The sequence below is a fragment of the Protomyctophum bolini genome (assembly GCF_963924005.1).
Source record: "Protomyctophum bolini genome assembly, chromosome: 19".
NCBI lineage: Eukaryota > Metazoa > Chordata > Actinopteri > Myctophiformes > Myctophidae > Protomyctophum > Protomyctophum bolini.
In genome coordinates this window covers 5,097,508-5,119,138 of record NC_137880.1, presented here as the reverse complement: position 1 = coordinate 5,119,138, position 21,631 = coordinate 5,097,508, and the positions used below count along the sequence as shown (strand labels likewise).

Genomic DNA, 21,631 nt, shown 5'->3' with positions numbered 1-21,631 from the left:
AATTGGAATCCTGAAAACTAACATTTTTGTTTAATTTCAAATGCCTTTAATTATAGTTCTGTTAACTTGAATGAACTAAATACAAAGACGTGGGTCGCCTGTTTTCCATGCATTATTTAGAACAGGGATGGGCAACTGGCGGCCCGGGGGCCTCAAGCGGCCCACAGGATAATATCAGAATACTCATATATTATTGATTTCAGCTGTTAGACCCACTTTAATTACTTCAGTCTATATAGCTTAATGACTATAGTATTCAAATGGTTTTGTCTGTTTTTATGTCCAATAAATATGCATCTGTATTTAGTTCATAAAGTTAACATAACTGTAAGTAAAATGCATTTTAAATTAAATAAAAAGGCAACTCTTCAGGATTCCAATAAAAGAATGACGAAAAATTGACACTCAATTGAAATACAGCAAAACAAAAATAGCTGATTTTTTAGATCGGCAATTAATTTTTTTGCTATGACAGTAATATATAATGTGGCCCCTCTTGGAGTGAATAATAGTGGCCCTCTCCATCGTCTGATTCAGAGGACATTCTGTAGAACGTACAGTGGTGTTCCATTCCTTACTACCGGCCTGACACCTAGAGGTTTCTAAAGGTTTTTAAAGGTACCTATAGGTACCTATGGAAGCCACACCTCTGATGGGTGTGGTTTAGTCTTAAGTGTGTAAGGTGTGTTTTATACCGTCGTATCCCTTGGGGGAGGTGTCTCGTGGGTGGTGGTGGTGGTTGTTGTGGTGGTGGTGATGGTGGTGGGGGTGGTGGTGGTGGTGGGGGCCCCTGGCGGCCGACGGCGGGGGGGGGGCTCCTCCTCCTCCTCCTCTCTTGCCGTAGGCGTGGTTGGAGGAGGCCTGGTGGTGGTTGTGGCCGCCTCCCCCGTGGCCGTGGTCGTACGGGGCGTACTCGAAGCTGGTCTTGGAGTACTTCTCCAGCTCCTTGGCCAGGTTGGAGCGAGGCGTGGCCGTGGGGCCGCTGTTCTTGTAGCCGTACTGCGGGATCTCCAGCTGCTTGACGAAGCACATCGGCCTGCGGGGGGGAAGAAGACGAAGAACACTATAGTGTTGCTTTCGTGGACTAAAAACAAATACGAAAAATGTCCGTCTTGAATGGAATGGAAAACTGAATGGAAACTAAATTAAAACTTAAGCTATGGTGACTAAAACTGAGACTATAAATATACGTCAGCAAATAAAAACTAGACTAAAAATGTTGGAACCAAGTGACTAGTGGACAAGAGATCCAGTATAAGTCATTTTACGATTAGTTGTGGTTAATTAAAAACAGTCATTTTACGACGGCATGTGTAGATTTAGTCGACTAAAGCCTCACGATATTTAGTCGACTAAAACTAGACTAACACTGAAACATTCCGGGTGACTTAAAATGTGACTAAAACTAAATGAAGTTGCATTCCAACGACTATGACAAAAAAATTGAAATCTGCTGCCAAAAACAACACTGCAGAAGAAGAACCGTCACGCAAAACGACAGAGAAAAAAAAGAGAGAGGATTTGTGGGGCGGTAAAGGGGCACACCTTTATCGATGACGCGCTGCTGGCCTTGGAAAGTAACTATCCTATGCTATGAATGCGCTTATGTGCCAGGTCTCTGCGTGTGTGCGTGCATGTCTGCATGTGTGTATGGTCGTAATGCACGTATAACTCGAGAACCGTTTGCCCCGCTGACTTCACATTCGACACACGCGTTCCACACCCCCCCACAGGGAGTGCCGTGCCCGGGATCGAGTTTAGGCGGACCCATGCACGGTTCTCCAGGGAACACCACAAAAGGCTCTGCTCAGGCTCTGCCATGCAGTGGGCCTAATCAGCCTAAGTCCCCTCACCTGTGAAAAATTCCAGCCTCTGCCTCGGCCAAGTGATTGCCATGGGAATTACCCACACCTGACAATTGATTAGCCTACTTAACCAGTCCACTTGACAACGGGTATTAGTAGGTTCCCAAGTTGCATCGTTCTCAAGTAGGCCGGTAGCCGATGGGCACGTACAGAGAAAATGGCACACTTGTAGCCACGATGCGTTCCTGGCCGAGGCTAGGGTTTTTCATGTGAAAGCAGGGCTTCAAATTGACATATTGGTTTGTTCAGTTTGACCCACCAGTTTTGGAGATATGGCATATATAGAACAATGTCTTGCAGAAAGTTGAGAAAACAGGCTTGGAAGGTTCACTGCCGTGGACTTCTAACATTACACCCCAAGCATTTATTTCATATGTACATGTCGATGTCAGCTCTGACATTTTGTTTCAGACATGCTGTAGTATGTGAAGAGTCTGTCTGTGCTATTAACTCATTTTGGATTAAAAAAAACGTAACAGTTTTTTCTCCTCTCCAGTCTTGCCGCCGTGTCAAAAAAAGAGTCACATCGAAACCGACGTTTCGACCTAGAGAGGTCTTCTTCTAACAGGCTGGGTCATACCAAAGACCTTATTGTCGTACTTCCCTTGGGCAGTTCTCAATAGGATGTAGAGGGTCTACTCTTTGGAATGCTGTTGATTCTAGACGGAACAAATCTCCTTCTCTGCTAGTCTTTAAAGCAAACTACACACAAACACTCTTATCCAAAAACGCAGTAATTTAATTTGCAGTTGGCTACATGTGTGAGTAGATCTGCAGATGGGTTGTTATTATGACTGTAATATATTATTTTTTTTTTAAAACCTAAAAACCTAAACCTAAAGACTATACTATGTTAACATTGGAGGTCATAGGTCATTGTAGGTGGTCAGTGTTGTTTTCGTCGACTAAAACTAAGACGAAAAATGTTCGTCGACTACCTTTTCTCACTGACGAAAACCAAATGGAAACTAAATGAGAACTAAGCTATGATGACTGAAACTAAGACTAAATATTATTGACAAATAAAAACTAGACTAAAATGTTAGGCAGGGACTATAGTGGACAAGAGATCCAGTATAAGTCATTTTATACACTTGGTTGCATGCTGAACATAGCAGATCTACAAGCTCACAACGCGTCGCAGCTCGTAGATCATGCTATTTCCAGCAAGTCATTTACGACGGCATCAAGTCCGGGCCGAAATACATTTTAGTCGACTAAATCAGCCGCAGATTTAGTCGACTAAAATCTTACGAAATGTATAGTCGACTAAAACTACACCGGCACTAAGACATTCCTGGTGACTCAAATGTGACTAAAACCAAAGGAAAATAAATTAATAATTCAAAAGACTGACTAAAAGTAAAATAAAAAATGGCCGCCCAAAAAAACAACATTGGTATAGTATACCTCAAGACGCGGTCCGAGGCCTGGTTGGACTTGGAGGAGGAGGAGGTGTCGGCGGGGTGGATCTTCTCGTGAACCTTCGCTATCTTGTCAGCCGCGGCGATGGGACAGCCTGACAAACTGCTTACACACGCAGGCACACGTACAGCATGTGTTATGAGGATGTGAGATATGTGTGTCGCCGCGCACGCACGCACGCATGCACGCACGCACGCACGCACGCACGCACGCACGCAATTCAACATGAGTCTGTGAGAATAGGAAAGTTTGGACAAAACTGACACAAAGTGGTAATGGTAAACATCACGTGTGTCTGTGTGTGTGTGTGTGTGTGTGTGTGTGTGTGTGTGTGTGTGTGTGTGTGTGAGAGAGAGAGAGAGAGAGAGAGAGAGAGAGAGAGAGAGAGAGAGAGAGAGAGAGAGAGAGAGAGAGAGGTTGTTCCCAGAGGAGGTGTTCCATATAACTGGGGCCTGCAGACGGAAAGGTACAACACTCTGTCTCCCATAGCGTGTGTGTGTGTGTGTGTGTGTGTGTGTGTGTGTGTGTGTGTGTGTGTGTGTGTGTGTGTGTGTGTGTGTGTGTGTGCGTGCGTGCGTGCGTGGCTGCGTGTGTGCGTGCGTGCGAGAGGGATTTGGTGTATAAATCCACCTTGAGCTCTTTCTTTCTCCCCCATATAGTCCACAAACCAGTTCTCCTCATGTGTATAAAGTCCCTGTCGCTGTTGATCTCTCTTGATAACCCATTCTGACCTGAGATCAGATTCTAAAAAGGTCTTCTACATCCTGACGGTTTTCCATTCTGACCTGAGATCAGATTCTAAAACAGACACGGGGTGTGAAGCATAGACGGCATGGTCTTTTCATTGGACACGGTATTGATTTTGAAAGCAGATTTCGATTTAGTTCAGTCATAGTGTTTTGATTAAAGAGTTTAAAGGACAACTTCAGTTTTTTTCTTTTTCAACCAAGGTTCATGTTTTAGGTCAGGATATTAGACAAAGTAAAAGATGATGAGTGTTTGTTTTTTGTTTTTTTATTTATTTTTCGCTGCTTTCTTTCGTTTTAGCTATTTTTGACAGGGGGGGGGGGGGCGGGGGCATTCGAACATGGGGCTAAATATGTCCTTTTTTTTTTACAAAATAGGTAAATAGCTAACGTGAAAATATTAAATACATTCAGTGTTTTTCCTCTGGTGAAAAGATGGAGGTCGCACTTGTAGAATCTGGTGTTAACTTAACCCATTTTGGGGCGGGAACCCCTTTTGGTGTTAGCATTACGTTATGCTTTAGCTGTTGAAAAATAGCAGATCTACAAGCTCGTAGGTCTGCTATTTTTGAAAAATCGAAGAGCGACTGACGTAGAAGACATTTTTTTTTTAGAATCTGATCTCGGGTCAGAATGGAAAACTGTCAGGACGTAAGAAGACATTTTTTAGAATCTGATCTCGGGTCAGAATGGGTTAACACTGATTGGACCGTGACGTGACTCACCTGCGATGGGAGTTCCTGTTGCTGTTCACGTGGCCCCGCCCGGAGCACCCGGGGGTCGGACACTTCAGCACGTTCTCATACATCGCCAGAACTACAGTACAGACAGAACAGACAGACAGACAGACAGACAGACAGACAGACAGACAGACAGACAGACAGACAGACAGACAGACAGACAGACAGAGCGTGTGTGTGGGGGAGGAGGAGGAGTTAATTAGGACACAGGTGTTGTTGTTAGGAACATAGTTAGAGGGCATAGCAGTGGGTGTGGTTTGCCGGCACCACTGAAAAAAAGCTGCCATTCTTTTTTTGAGAGAGACATTTTGCAAAACATAATTTACATTAATTATTCTAAGCCTATATAATCAAGACCTCTTATAGGATCCATGGTGAATCATGACGAGCATAAAACCTTTGATTCTGTGAAGGGAAAAAAAATGAATATTTAATTATATGATATACTACTATTTAATATATATATCCTTTTTTTGTTTTTTTATTTACAAATGAATCACAATACCAAATGTGTTATGGTCATGATTCACCAGGATCCATGCATTGGCTTGATTCTTAACAGGCTTAAAATAATTGATATAAAAATGTTTGCAAATCTCTATGGAGAAAATATTGAATGGCAGATTTTTTCAGCCACTGCTGCTATGCCTATAGTATAGTATAGTATAGACACAGACAGGTATAGACGCCTCCTTCGGCTCTGAGGGCGTCTGTATTATGTAAGCCAATCAGAGGCCAATGTAAAACGTTTCTTTTCTCACGCCAATAAAGCTCCTTTTGAACTGAATTGATTGAGTGACGGGGGAAAAGACGCGCTGCCATTGGCCATGCAGTATCAGTCACTTTGAGTGGCAGCTGTATAGGCTATACTTTCCGCACATGCACTTAACCCATTCTGGGGGAGGGAACTCCTTTTGGTGTTTTTTTTTAAACATTATGTTATAATTTAGCTATTGGAAAATAGCAGATCTACAATTGATCTGCAGATCTGCTATTTTTTGAAAAATCGTTAAAATGTTGACGCAAATCATTGAATATATATTTTTCAGAGCGAACATTTTTTAACTAAAATATTTGCTTCTGGGGGGGGGGGGGGTGCCTGGAACTACATATTTAGAGCTGGGGGGTCCGTGGCCCAATAGAGATAATTCTGGGGGTCCTTGACATGAAAAAAGGTTGATCACCACTGACATATAGAAACATGGCTTTTTCAGAAAAATGTTAGGATTTAGAAGCCTTTTTTTTTAATCATCGACCTCAGTCCAAAATGGGTTAAGTTCCGTCCGACACAAAGGTCGCTCCAATGAACCGCAGCGGCGAAAGAGGCATCTATAGGTTATTATATCTCTGGTTAGGAGGACAACTATAATAATTGTTATTTCAGAGAGACAGCAGCGGTGCAGACACTGCAGAGCAGCATGCACAGACACCAGAGGTGGGTATGAGTACATTTAGAGGTTCCAATTTGTTATAGCTCGGTGTCAGAGTGTCGATGGACACAAGTGTTCTAAACGTCATTAAAGGACCACTTCACCATTTTTCAAACTGTCTTCATATAATAGGTCCTCACTAATAATCATGAAAAAATGGCACGATTTTTTTCTACTCAGTCTGTGTCTCATAGGACGGCTGTGGGAAGTTTAGAAACCGTCTTCCAGTGACATCATCATTAGGCAGATTATTTTTTAAACAAGAATTTTTTTACAAAAGTATTTAGATTTTCATTATCATGAGAACGATGGCTTCCATTTTCGCATTGCAACTTTTCAGGACTAGAAAGCCTGCAGTTATTATTAGCTTGTATTCCCCATCGATGATGTCACTGGAAGATGGTTTCTGAACTTCCCACAGCCCTCCTATGAGACACAGACTGACATGATTATTAGTGAGGACCTATTATATGAAGATAGGTTGAAAAGTGGTGAAGTGGTCCTTTAACATAATTATATAGTTTTGCAAAAAGGGTGAAGTTTCCCTTTAAGTATTTGTATTAAGTTGCACAAAAGGAATGTAGCCAAATAATACAGAAATGTTCATTTTACTCCTTTTGCATTTTGCCTACATGTAGGAGCAACAGCCCCATTTTTGTCTTCACAGAAATAGTCGAGAAAAAGGTAAAAGGTATATGTTAACCATTAAAACCAGTACAATTTAAGTACAATTTATTCCCGAAAGTTACTTAAATGTAAGCGATTTAAATGTTACTAAATGCTATACCCACCCTTGGCTGAATATGCATGTCTTTAGTATCACTATTAAGACAATTAGTAAGGAAATAAACACACAGTCATTGTCACGTTATGAAGATGATGAGTCACAGTGAGTATAGGGAAAACACCAGGAACAAATTTACAACCTTTACACAATCAAATGATCCACTTTGTAAGTCTGAGAGTGTCCAAATTGGTTATGTTTGGGTTATGTCTGTGTCATTTTAACTATCTACTCAGGCTTTTCTGAACACCCTAGACCAGGGGTGCCCAAAAGGTAGATTGCGATCTATCAGTAGATTCATTTGAGGCATTGTAATGAATTGAGCCACCTACCTTTTTATACATTGTAATGAATTGATCACATTTTAATCGCATATCAATATTTGACCTGAGAAGCATTTATTTTTCAGTTAAAAACGATTTTGGTATACAATTTTTGCGCCTGAAATTCGTCTAGTGACAAAGGTTCTGTGGTGCAAAAACCAAACTAAAATGAGTGCATTTTTTTTTAATCGCATTATTGTTTCTGAAATTAATCAGTTCAAGTCCCAGCCCTATAGTTAAAATGGAGTTTGAAGTTGCAATGGGTTTGTAATGAATACCAAATACCTTTAAAACTGAATCAAGCAACTTAAAAACTGTCCGGGGTTTGGACGTTGCAATGTCCCCAAACATGTCTCAAAGTGAAACATCCCTTTAGAAACATGCAGTATGGGTTTTGACAGTGCGTATACGACGGACTTAACCCATTTTGCGTTGTAAAAAAAAGCGGGTGACGACTAACGGGGACAGATTGGACCACACGCGGCTTTACGCCGCCGCGTGACGTTTCGGCGGTGTATAGCAGTGAGGTTGATGATATAAGACTTGTCAAATGTGTGTACTCTATTCAATCTCGTACACGACGCGCTCTACGAGCGAAAACTCTCTCGCGCGCCAATGTGCTCGTTTATAGATTTGACTTCCTTCTTCTCTGCGTCAGCATATAATCGGTCCTAAGAGATGCTACGCGCCTCTGTGTCACCATTATAACCTGTCCTATAAGGCAGAGGCTCCCAACCACCGGTGGTACTAGTACTAGTACTGTACTGTACTGTACTGTACTGTACACAACCTCCTCCCTGGCCTGTGTGTGTCTGAGTGTCTGTGCAACAGTGACACTTGGTGGTGAACAAACGCTATATCACGCTATTTTCGTGCTCGGAGCAGGCGCACCCAGGGACAGACCCGATGGACCCGCAGGGACAGACATAGCATGTCTATAGGAGTGGTTGCGCACCGCTCAAAAAAGACAAGAGTGGAACGAAATGTTTATATTAATATAGCTAGTTATTCTGACCAATTAAGCAATTGGTCGCCAGCCATGCTGAAAATGAGCATGACAGCACACCTAAGTTAATAGAAGATTTTTAGATTGGATGGATCACATTAGACATATCATCAGTTGTGCTGATTAGTGGTTAAGACAGAGTTCCGTCAGGGCGGCAGCAGCAGCAACATTGGCTTAGGAATGGAGACAAAACAATTCAATGAATAAATGACATTTCCCTCCTGTGTTAATAGCTGAATAGGATGGGGCAGGTATATTGTCTGTGGCGGTACTTGGTATAAAAAGGTTGAAAATGTGTGCTATATAAGGCAGAGGTTCCCAAAGTGGGGTCCGGGGACCCCCTAGGGGTCCTTGAGGGAGTTCCAGGGGGTCCCCAGCTAGATGATAATTAGGAACCAAGTGGACCATTATGGGTCTGTAACTCAGAGAGTGTATACACATGGAGTGTACTATAGTGTCAAAGCATTTTCCGTTTTGGTCCCATGTTGTCGACCTAGCCGTCACTTGAGAGTGAGAATATGTCAGTATAGGTCAACACGCAAACTATGAAGGTGAACCGTGTGCGTGTGTGTGTGTGTGTGTGTGTGTGTGTGTGTGTGTGTGCGTGTGTGTGTGTGTGTGTGTGTGTGTGTGTGTGTGTGTGTGTGTGTGCGTGTGTGTGTGTGTGTGTGTGTGTGTGTGTGTGTGTGTGTGTGTGTGTGTGTGTGTGTGTGTGTTTACATGCAGCCTCAGGTGGACACAGAGCGTAGCATCATGCCCGACGTTTGCGTCACAACACAGGCCAAAGGGCAAAGGTCGGCCACGCTGATGAAGGACACACACGACACAAACAAAGGAAATAAAATGAAAAATGACGACATAAACTAAAATGAGTTTGTCAGAGATAGATAGATAGATAGATAGATAGATAGATAGATAGATAGATAGATAGATAGATAGATAGATAGATAGATAGATAGATAGATAGATAGATAATGCAATAACACGTACACACAACTAGAAGGAAATACTGGATTCGTGTGAAATAAATAATGTAAAAAAAAATATATATATATATACGTTTGAGCCTTTGGTCTGGAAAATGGTGTGTTTAAAAAAAAAAAAAAAACATTGTGAATCTCGTACTGTTATTCGAAACGTGAGCTGGGTGAATCCTACGATAGATAGACAGACAGACAGACAGACAGACAGACAGACAGACAGACAGACAGACAGACAGACAGACAGGCAGACAGACAGGCAGACAGACAGACAGACGGTATATAGATAGTACTCTTACTCTCGGGAGGGACTCGGTCCTTGTGGGGACATCCGGACAGACTGCGATGGTGGGGGTACAGTCCGGTCACGTGACCCGTGCCGTCGCACCCCGGGGTGGGGCACTTGCTCTCCTTCTTGTCCATGCGGCTGGAGGACGAGTCTGGATGGGAAGGAAAAAAAGAATAGTTTTCTATAAATCTTGACAATTTCCTTGAAATATTTGAGGCACGTTTTAATGATTTTTTTTCAAAAACAGCAGACCTTACAAGTTCGTAGCGCGCGGTCTGCTATTTTTTAATAGCTAAATTATAACATTTAGAAATATGTCAATTATGCCACGTTAACCCATTTAGGCCTGACGTCGAAAAATAAATAAATAAATAGTTTTGTAAACCTTGACAATTTCCTGAAAGATTTGAGGCACATTTTAACGATTTTTCAATAGCTAAATTATAACATTTACACCTGAGGGCCGATTCTAAAAAAGAAAACTCTTCTAAAGCAGTTTTCGGAAAGTTTTCTTTGCCATTGGTGCTCAACCTTTTTCACATCCAGGGACCCATAATTATCTGTAAAGAATTTGAGTTAAAAACATTCGCTCTGAAAGAATATATATTCAAAGATTTGTGCCACATCTTCACGATTTCTCAAAAGTAGCAGATCTACAAGCTCAATGCTATTTTTCAATACCTTAAGAATGTGTCTTATTGGCATTTGTCTCCCCCGCGGACACCAGACCCTGTGCGTGCGTGCGTGAGTGCGTGTGTTAGGCTGTACAACAGTGACACTTGGTGTTAAAACAAAGGTACTTCCGTGCTCAGACATACACACAGAGACAGACATACAGACATGCATACAGACAGACATTGCTGCGTGTAGGAGTGGTTAGCACCACTCAAAAACTTCTGTTGTGGAGCTGTCAATTCAGCACTGCTGCTCCATTCAGCACCATGGACAGAGTCACTAGATCTAACACACAGGGAGCTGTGAGTTCAGAACCATGGACAGAGCCACTGCATGTAACACACAGGGAGCTGTGAGTTCAGAACCATGGACAGAGCCACTGCATGTAACACACGGGGAGCTGTGAGTTCAGAACCATGGACAGAGCCACTGCATGTAACACACGGGGAGCTGTGAGTTCAGAACCATGGACAGAGCCACTGCATGTAACACACGGGGAGCTGTGAGTTCAGAACCATGGACAGAGCCACTACATGTAACACACGGGGAGCTGTGAGTTCAGCACCATGGACAGAGCCACCGCATGTAACACACGGGGAGCTGTGAGTTCAGAACCATGGACAGAGTCACTAGATCTAACACACACCGTGGACAGTCAGCTACATCTTCAGCACTGCATGAGTCACTGAAGCTATACCATCTATTGTCTTTATTCAGACTGCAGCCATCTTGCCAGCAAGGTGCTACCTAGGTAGGTTCTACTTCCCATAGACAGCCAAAAAATATTGTATCCTGGGGAAATACATCGTGCGGATGTTCCGGACCGACGTTTCCGCCGATAGCGAGAGGCTACTTTGCTGATGTTTTTACACGTCCTTGTAGATCTGCTATTTTCAGCGTGCAACCAAGTGTAAAAATGACTTATACTGGATCTCTTGTCCACTATAGTCCCTTCCTAACATTTTAGTCTCGTTTTTATTTGTCGACGAATTCCTCAGTACATTTTAGTCTTAGTTTTTCGGTCATCATCGCTTAGTTTTAATTTAGTTTTCGTCAATGAAAAAAGGTATAGTCGACGGACATTTTTCGTCTTAGTTTTAGTCGAGGAAAACCACACTGCGTACCAGAGCTCTTCACGGATCCCTCGATTCTGAAAATATCCAAAAAAGGACACGGCGAGACCGGTACGCGTACGGAACCGTGTTTTACCATAATGGTTGTCCAGAACCGCCACAAAAGGCCTCTCTGCCCGGGCTCTGGACAGGGCCCCTGACCTTAGAGTATATTTTAACCCATTCTGACCTGAGATCAGATTCATACGATGTTTCCACTGGACACACACTGGTCCGATTAACCCATTCTGACCTGAGATCAGATTCTAAAAAATGTCAGTCGTTCTTTGATTTTTCAAAAATAGCAGACCTACAAGCTCGTAGCGCGCCACTCGGTGGCGCGCTATGAGGCGAAATGGACATAGTGGCCGAATCTGTTATTGCAGCGCTGGGCATAAACACATAAACGCGCTGGTCCGTCGACTAGCATCGCGCACGTTCACGACGACACGTGAACGCTGAACGCGTGCGATAGATAGTCAACGGCTGCAGCGCGTTCATGTGTTTGGGCCCAATCCATCCCAGAATGCACTCTGTTCCTATACCCGGAAGGAGGAGTGAAATCGACCTTGTGCGCTTTTGAGCAACTTAATGCAATCGGATGGGAGGAGATATCGGGTGCAGTCTCTATTAATATATATACTCTAAGCCCCCCTGATACAGAACTCCATATACAGGAATAAAGGGACACAGAGAGACAGATAAGACATCTCCATATATGGGCGCATGAAAGGGACACATTATGGGTGGAACGGGCGCGGCTCTCGGTGCTCTACAGCTGGGCACCGGTCTAGTAATAATAATAATCATCATAATAATCATGAAAATAATCATAATTAACCCCATTCTGAACGGGAACCCATTTCGGTGTTGGCATCATGTCATGCTTTATAGCTATTGCGAAATAGCAGATCTACAAGCTCATAGCGCGCCACCGAGTGGCGCGCTACGAGCTTGTATAGGTCTGCTATTTTTGAAAAAATCGAAGAGCCACTGACATTTTTTTTAGAATCTGATCTCGGGTCAGAATGGGTTAATCAGACCAGTGTGTGTGTGTGTGTCCAGTGGAAAACCTCGTTATGAATCTGATCTCGGGTCAGAGAATGGGGTTTTAACAACAACAACATACCTTTAGGGTAGTGGGCTCTCTTGGAGCCGTCGTGGTGGGCCCTGGACTTGCGCTCCTCGGCGCCACAGCTCCGGCGGGGGCTGAGCTCTGCCGCGCGGTGCAGGTGGGCGCTGGGGTGGTGGTGGTGGTGGTGGGAGTGATGGTGGTGGGGCGGTGGTGGTGGTGCCGGGTGGTCCCTGCGTCCTCCTCCCCCTCCCCCACCTCCCGCCCCCGCCGACATGTGCTCCAGCGCCATGCGGTCCCTCATGACCTTTGCCCTCTCCGACTCCAGCGCGATGGCCTTCTCCAGCAGGGACAGGTTGCCCTTGGTCATGTCGAAGGCCTCGTCCGACCTCTCCGAGGTCACCGAGGTCGTGTCCTCGTCTGAGGGGGGGGTCACAGTCAGTTGGTGTAAAGTATGTTGGTGTAAAAAAGCAGATCATGTCTGTCTGTGTGTGTGTCTGTCCCGCTATACGTCCAAATATGGAGTTTGTTGCATCAGCAATCACTCAGCTCCATATATGGGCACAAAAGGGGCCAGGTCCACATATACAGTAACAGCGGGACAGACACACAGACAGACAGACATGATCTGCAGGGTCTCAGCTGCGTTCGCTTCCCGCGTTTGCGCGTCTTACTGGTAGATCTGCTATTTCCAAAAGATTCGTATACATTTTGAAAACGTGAAATGAGACATCTCTGCATAAAGAGTATACTGTCTATACTTTTGATATTCAAGTACATTTTGAATGCCGGGGGACTTCTGACTTGTAACTAGAGATGTCCCGATACTGTATCGGTATCGGGAAAAGTATCGGATCGGCCCTTATTTGTCATATCGGGTCATATCGGTGATCAGTGATGATTATGCCAGTCTAACCAGCGATCCGACACAGGTATGGTAAATAAAATGTTGGGGACGTGTGGAGTTTGCTTTGGAGTTGCCCAAACTGTATGCACATTTGAGTGAGGAGTCTGCTATAAAGACAACACGAGATACATAGTTAGATAGCTATAAACACAACACGAGATACATAGTTAGATAGCTATAAACACAACACGATATATATAGCTAAATAGCTATAAACACAACATGAGATCACGACACTGGTATCGGTATCCGGCATCAGTATCGGCTAACACAGAAATTGAGGTATGGGGATCGGATCGGAAACGAAAAAAGTGTATCGGAGTATATCTGCATTACAATATCGATACTTTTACCTAAGTAAAATATTTGAGTACTTTTCCCACCACTGGTCACAGTTAATCTGACGCTGGCGGAATGACAAAAATTAGAACTGAGACCATGTTTTATAGTTAACTGAATTAAGAAACACAAATTACGCTTTACATAAAAATAAGGGGGTGAAAAAAAGGGACACTATGACGTAATATTACGTATTATTGACCTTATACCAACGTTGCACGCATACATACATACATACATACATACATACATACATACATACATACATACATACATAGACACCAATCTCTCTGTGCACAAATAAGGTCAGGAACATTAGCACTGGAGACTGGCAGGTTTAATGCCACTCCTGAAGAAGAACAGATCTTGCCCGTTCTGTGATCTTGATGAAATTGAAAACGAAGTTCACTTTTTGTTTTTACTGCTCTAAATATGATGACTTAAGGGATATTTTGGTTAATAAGATGTCTTATATCTGTGGGGATCTTCCTAGATTTAAATGACTGTGTAAAAATGGAGATATGTTTTTGCCAAAGGGACTTTTGGCAGATTTGGGATAAAGCTTGGGAAAGAAGACAGAGTACTCTGTATGAATCTGAGTTGTATAATACAATGAATTATGCTGTACATGCGTGAATTATGTAATGTAAACATGCTGTAAATGCAATTGTGAAATGGTGTCTTATAAACCCATGAGGGTTGGGCACATTGTGTGCAGGACACGGACATAAATAAACAATTATTTCATCATACAGTACCCATCCGATCGCAGTATTGCATGCTCTGCTTGCGCAAGTAATAATACGTAATGTAAAAGTGTAGTAACCCTGGCTGCAGGTAGTATAATATTAACACATTCTGACCTGAGATCAGATTCATACGAGGTTTCCACTGGACACACACTGGTCTGATTAACCCATTCTGACCTGAGATCAGATTCTAAAAATGTCAGTCGTTCTTCAATTTTTCAAAAATAGCAGACCTACAAGCTCGTAGGATGAGCTTGTAGATCTGCTAGGATGAGCTTGTAGATCTGCTATTTTTAAATAGCTAAAGCATAACGTAATGCTAACACCAAAACGGGTGCCCGCCCAAAATGGGTTAAGACCTGGCGAGAATCTACATAATGTCTTCTAAATCATGACAGTTTTCTGAAAATAAAAACTGTTTCTCTTTCAGTGGTTTCTCAGACTATTTAATCTAACTGGCCAGCCGACCCCCATCTGAACATATTTTTGTTCCAGTGACCCCCGCTAGAAGATAATGAGTTAAAAAAATGTTTGCTGTGAAAGAATATACATTCAAAGATTTGTGCCACATTTTCCCCAAAAAAAGAAAAAGAAAAGCAGATCAAGGTTGTATAGATCAACAGGTCTTAAATGGCTTAAAACAAGCATAGTTATACCTTGGTCTTGGGGGTCCCGGCTGCAGGACGCAGGGTACCCCGGCTGGGAGGATGCAGGGCTGAGCTGCTGGTGGTCCAGGTTGATCAGATGAACCATCTCCGAGTAGCTCCTGGGCTCCTCTGGATGCTGGACCTCCTGGCAGCCTTCGAACCTGACGCACAGAGACGCGCAGAGAGTGTTAGGGCCGATTCATACTCCTATTTTACCGCTGTTTCAGCGCTGTAGTGCCGAAATGATTTTGGCTCGTCAGAAATTTTCAGTAGCACCGAAGAGACGACTTTAGGACGGTACAGGAACATTAGCACTGGAGACTGGCAGGTTTAATGCCACTCCTTAAGAAGAAGAGATCTTGCCCGTTCTGTGATCTTGATGAAACAAAGTTTGACACTTTTTGTTTTTACTGCTCTAAATATGATGACTTAAGGGATATTTTGGTTAATAAGATGTCTTATATCTGTGGGGATCTCCTAGATTTAAATGACTATGTAAAAATGGAGATATGTTTTGCCAAAGGGACTTTTGGCAGATTTGAGATAAAGCCTGCACGGTCCGGTGCGGGACATTTCCATGTTTATACCACACTTTTCTTTCATTCACCTTTCTACCCGCCCGGACAATGTATTAAGCAACTCTGATCTATGCTACAAAGCCCCGGTCACGTGATCCCCCAAAAAAAAGAAAAGCCTCTCCCCCTCCCTTCCTGAAAACAGGACGGGCGTATTGTCACGTAATGGCCGCTCTGAGACTCCCATGCAACTCCCAGGTCAACAGAATCGCTGCATAACAAGCGGATCGGCTCGGTGCACCTCGTCTTGTTTCTCTCTCTTTGTTTCAGGGAGGGGGGGCTCCCTCCTGTGTGTTTCAGTGGAGGGAGGGGAGGGCGGGGGTCTTGTGTGTAGTGTGACCGTGAGTGATTGTGAGACAGATTTCTGTCTCCTTTTGTCTTCATACTCAAACAAAAAAACCTATCACGGATTGTATCGTCCCTCGGCGAGCGGTTATTTCTTTATCATGATGATCAACGCCGGTCAGATGGAACAATGCAAATGCGCTGTTGTGTTACGGGAGGTGGGCAGGCGGGCAGCAACACTAACCGCCTCACAATAGTCTTTCCACCTCGGGGGAAAAAACAGCAGACGAACTCGGCTAGCGGAGTTTGAACGATACACAGCGTCTGACATAAAACCGCTCCTAACTAGGCTTTCTGTTCAAGAAGAGTACGTTACTACAAAAGCAGGTGTTACATAAAGGTACATATCTCCAGAATGGAAGATGGTAAAATCAACATATCTTTGGAGTGGACAAGTTAAGCTTTCCTTTGAGGTATGCTGTGTGATTATCGCTATAAGTGAACATTTACTGTGGGCCTCAGAAAAGGTCCTTCGTTCAATGCATCACGCTTAGCACCACAAGGCTCTGCCCGAAATGGCTAGCAAGAAATGTGTTAAGACCTGAGGCCAATTCTACAAAATTCCTCTAAACATTTTTTATTAAAAAAAAGAAGCGAAAAAGCTAAAGAAAAATTGTGGTTCTCAAAAATGTTCATGTCAATTGTCCACCAACCGCGCATCTCAAGATATTTAGTTCAGGGGATGCCCAGAAGCAAAGATTTGAGTAAAAAAAAAGCTTTCATATTCAAATATCCGCCAAATATGACGCAAGTTTAACCAATCAATCACATAAATTCAGTTGTTCATGAGATGATGTATGATGATGATATATATATTTTAAAAATAGTAACATATATATGCATGTTTTCCTTGCAGTTAGGTACACTTTATGTGAACAGTAGATTATGTTCAGTTTTTTTGTGGGTGTTTGGTGAAATTGGAGCCACAGCAAACAAAGAATAAAGCGTGCAAGAAAGAGCAATAGCTGCCGCGGGGGGTCTCGGTTCGTTCGGCAGTAGCCGGTAAACTGCCGCTAACTGCCGCAGTGCCCGGGGGGTACTGCCGCTGGGTTAGAGTGTCCTCCCACGTGAAACACTACTGCCTGCCGCGGCTCGTGCCGTTGCCGGAAAATGCACTCGCTGTCTCTCCTCCACGAGACATGTCACTGTTTGTCAGTGGAATGTTGTTCGCTGGTGTTTCCTCAGATCACCTAAACTTGTCGCATTGTTTACAGTGAAACGCTTTCTCTCTGCTGTGGATGAGTCGGTGTGTCTTCAGCATATCTATCCGGCAGAAGCGCTTGTCACACTCTATACAAATGAATGGCTTTTCCCCAGTGTGAATACGCCGGTGTGTCTTCAGATAGGCCAAAGTGGTGAAGCTCTTGTCACATAGTTTACAGTGGAATGGTTTTTCCCCAGTGTGAATACGCTGGTGTGTCTTCAGAGTAGTTAAATGATTGAAACTCTTGTTGCACTGTTTACAAACGAAAGGTTTTTCTCCAGTGTGGATAAGGTGGTGTGTCTTCAGATTACCTAAATGACTGAAACTCTTGTCGCACTGTTTACAAACAAATGGTTTTTCCCCAGTGTGGATACGCTGGTGTATCTTCAGGTGACCTAACTGACTGAAACTCTTGTCACACTGTTTACAGTGGAATGGTTTTTCTCCAGTGTGGATACGCTGGTGTATCTTCAGATGACCTAACTGGCCGAAACTCGTGTCACACTGTTTACAGTGGAATGGTTTTTCTCCGGTGTGGAAGCGCTCGTGAGTCTTCAGTTCACTTAAGTAACTAAAACTCTTATCACACTGTTTACAAGCGTGGGGATTCTTTCCTGTGTAAGATGGCTGTCGTGTCTTCACTCCTCCTGGTTGAGTTAACGTCTCGGTAAACTGCTGATGGTTGTAGGATCTAGATCTGTCTTCTTTCTTCTGGCTGGTTATAGAGCCGCTGATTGGCTGACAGGCTGCTGAGATGATCTGTCCATTCCTCGACATTTGGCAGTAGAGGTCGTTGTGGCTCTTCTTCACGTATGGACACTCGAAACAGAAAACCTGAGTCTGGGAGGAGTCAGCACCTTCCTGGATGTCTGGGACAGGGTCAAAGCTTTTGCTACACATGGATTGTGATGGCATGGAATATAGTTCTGTTGTTCTTGGAAGATTCGTCCAACAGCACTAACACGCTCAGACAAAATGGGTGTCTAAACTCATTTTCACTCTTTATATGGGTTGACCGGACATCCTTTCTGACGTCACGCACAATTGCTAACAATGTCGATTTGTACAGCCACACAACTGCAGTTTGTGCATGTGTCGTCCTGAACATGACACGTTCTTATTACACCTCCACCAACTGCAATGTGGAAAAAGGTTCACACATGCGCGTGTAACACCACCACAGGGAGTGGTGCAGTGCCCGGTATCGAGTCCGTCGGATAGGCCGTTGTCCAGTACCAGCATGCAAGCCTCTGCCCGGGCTCTGGACCTGGTCACCCCTATATCTCCATTATATGGAGCTGACCTGTTCTGACATCACATGATGTTCTGACATCTGCAGCAACTGAGAATGCCAGATGAATTAAAAGCTGAACATAATAATGTAATATAAGTGTGTGTATGTATACGTACGTGATTACGTACGTCTGTAATACACGTCACTTGAGAACAGTTCGCCCTACCGACTTCAATATTTGAACACACGCATTCCACACCACCACAGGGAGTGCAATGACCGGTGTCAAGGCTGTCGGATAGCCGCCTTTTCTGACTAGGGCTGTTTATTAACCGGTTACCATCAGGCCTTGCCGGTTAAGGAAAGAAATTTGCTATTTTTATCCATTCCATTTTTATTCCATGTGGTTACACCTCCAATGTTAAATTATACTGTGTACTTTTTTATATCTATTATATCAATAATATAATCCACCACTCGAGGGAGGGAGAAGACAGCTCAGCCACAGGTCTTGCATGACCACCCGGTCAAGAGTGAGCGAAGGGGGGCCTTATTTTTCTTAGTTTTTACAAACGCTGACCTGCGCGACCAAAGTGAAGCAGACAAAAAAGGTTTGAACACAATTTCAGTCCCCAAGCCTCTAGCCTGGCTTTGGCCATATTATAACGGTGGATTCACTCTCGCTTCCTCCCCAATATCATAGCGTGGAGGAGGCGCGAGTGAGTCCACGTAGCCTCCTCCAACGCATCGTTTAGTTTAGCTACCAGCCAGGTTGTCTGCAGTAGATAGATAGATAGATAGATAGATAGATAGATAGATAGATAGATAGATAGATAGATAGATAGATAGATGACTTTATTGTCAGTTTAAGAAAATGTACAGAAAATTACATCACTTTAAAAAAATGGCAAATGGACTTAGACACAAAAAAGCCTTTGCTTGTTTCCATTGTGGTCCACCTTGTAACATGAAACTATACACAAACATGACTGTACAAACAAAACAACCATGAAACAAATAACCCAAATATAATCCTTATATATAAGGCTGGGAGCTATACACATAGGACAGATTATGTGTATAGCTCCCAGCCTTAGTAGCCAGTTCATGTACGTAAATACCGTCCCGCACACAGACAGCGCAATGGCCACCGTCCCGTGCCGTCGGTACAATACAATTATAAATGCATACAGAGATGCAATGGTAGTTAATTTGACCAAAGCTTGGCGAAAGCCCGATGGCTGCTGCAGTGCACAAACTTGCATAGCGGGGGTTGCTTTTTCTTTGTTTCCATCATAGGTGTTTTTCACGCCTCTGAGTGTGACTAGTCGTTGTTTGATGATCTCTGACTGGGACCATAGGGAAAACAACTAGCATAAACACAACAGTTTTTTACAAAATCTCATTGCTTATACATTTGTCTTTGAGATTTATATTAGACAATTAAAAATCCAATATTTTTCCCCCGATTCCGATCTTTTGAAAATCATGTGATCAGAGCCGATTTCCGATCACCCGATCTGATCGGGACAACCCTGGTTGTCGGTTACCAATTTCTTATCGGCTAACCGGCTAACGGTTATCGGTTGGACACCCCTAGTTCTGACATCACAATGTTGTTCTGACATCTGCACAGTCTCCGTATTTGGGCATGCCTGACAAAGAACTCCATATATGGGCATACAATGGACGCAGACATAACTAGAACTGCACTCTGTCGAGTGCCTACTTGCTTGTTGCACACAAGTAGGCCTACTAGTGCGCAAGCAGAGTGCGCAAGTACTGTCGACCGCTACAAACTGTCAAATCTCAGCTTCTCTGTGAAAGAACGTTTGAAATATTGAACTATTAGGTTTAGCTATTAGCTACGTACCTAGTTTTTGGAGGTAAACAAGTAGTATTGTGAAGTATGGTAAAAGCGACGGCTTTCGATGGTGACGTACATGTCGATCAGTTTCGGGTAGATTTAAGGAAATGCCTCTATGTATAGGCTACTGTTTGTATATGTAATTTGTACGTTGATTACTGTGGTTACTTTGCGCCCCGTTTGATGCGTATGTATCGTGCCAGCATATGACGTCAGCGTATAACTGGTATAACTAGCTCTCAATTATGACGTAATAAAGATGTGGATTAAAGGACCCAATGCCAGAGTGTAATTGGTTTTCGATGGTGACGTAAGGACGATATGTTTTAGTGTCGGGAGGATTAAAGGTAATGCCCCCATGTATACATGTATGTAATCTGGCACCACTGCCGTATCAGGCACAAGTAGTCCTTATACGTCATACGCTGGGACGGCGCATACGCATCAAACATCGTCCTGGACGAAAACTATTACTTGCACAAGTAAAAATGGGTGCCATGCATTTCCAACTTGCATCGTTCCAAGTAGGCCAGTGCCCGACGGGCACCACTCTAGTTTATTTACAGATCTAAAAATGATGGGGGGGGGGGGGGAAATCACACCCGTGTGAAGTGAGGGGCGCTTTGTGTTGCATAGTTGGCGGACATTTGACCTAATTGCTCCTTTCATTGTCAATGGCAAATACTGAGACGTTTTGGGGACAAAAGCTGTATATAGGAAAAAAAATCACACTTGTGTCACACAAAAATCACACTTGTGAAGTGATGGGCGCCCACTGTATATATTGGCCACATCACGTCTTATGTCATTATTTAGTGCCCTAAACAAACGTGAATGTCCATAGACTTGGCTGACTGTTCTGTAGGCCTATACGTTTTGCATTTTAACAGCTGAAACGTTACCCATCACGTTCCAATACTCATTCAAATTCACCCCGGACATTTGACCAAAGTTTTATCCTTTCATTGTCGATGACAAAATATGAGACGTGTGGGGACAATAAGATGACGTGAATTCTTCCGTCATTGTGAATGGCATTTAAGGTTTGTGTTGCGGACATTTTCTGTGGACGAAAGCCATATATAGGAGGGGCTACTAGCGCCCTTCAAAAAATAAATAAAACCAACTATAGTCCAGTCTTCCATTCCCCATGAAGTGGCCGCTCTACCTTCTGAGGCCCTGCTCTACCTCCACAGGTTGTTCTCCAGGGTGGAGATACAGCATGTGTGTGTGTCTTCAGGTGCCCTCACACCAAAACGCTTCACTGACTACAGTGGAATGTTGTTCGCTGGTGATACCTCAGACTACCTAACTGGC

General features: G+C 43.5%; 1 protein-coding gene across 1 annotated transcript in view; it reads right to left on the bottom strand.

The window, feature by feature from the left end:
• The window catches only part of LOC308334515 (myelin transcription factor 1-like protein), a gene marked incomplete at both ends in the record, with an annotated part of 83,997 nt that overhangs the window by 25,841 nt on the left and 36,525 nt on the right, over positions 1-21,631 (bottom strand). The window contains 8 exons of the mRNA XM_080791313.1: positions 696-738; positions 769-1,036; positions 3,276-3,392; positions 4,762-4,852; positions 9,599-9,739; positions 12,505-12,867; positions 15,099-15,250; positions 17,698-18,105. Coding sequence (XP_080647439.1) covers positions 696-738; positions 769-1,036; positions 3,276-3,392; positions 4,762-4,852; positions 9,599-9,739; positions 12,505-12,867; positions 15,099-15,250; positions 17,698-18,105 — 1,583 coding nt within the window. The remainder of the gene's footprint in view (positions 1-695; positions 739-768; positions 1,037-3,275; positions 3,393-4,761; positions 4,853-9,598; positions 9,740-12,504; positions 12,868-15,098; positions 15,251-17,697; positions 18,106-21,631) is intronic.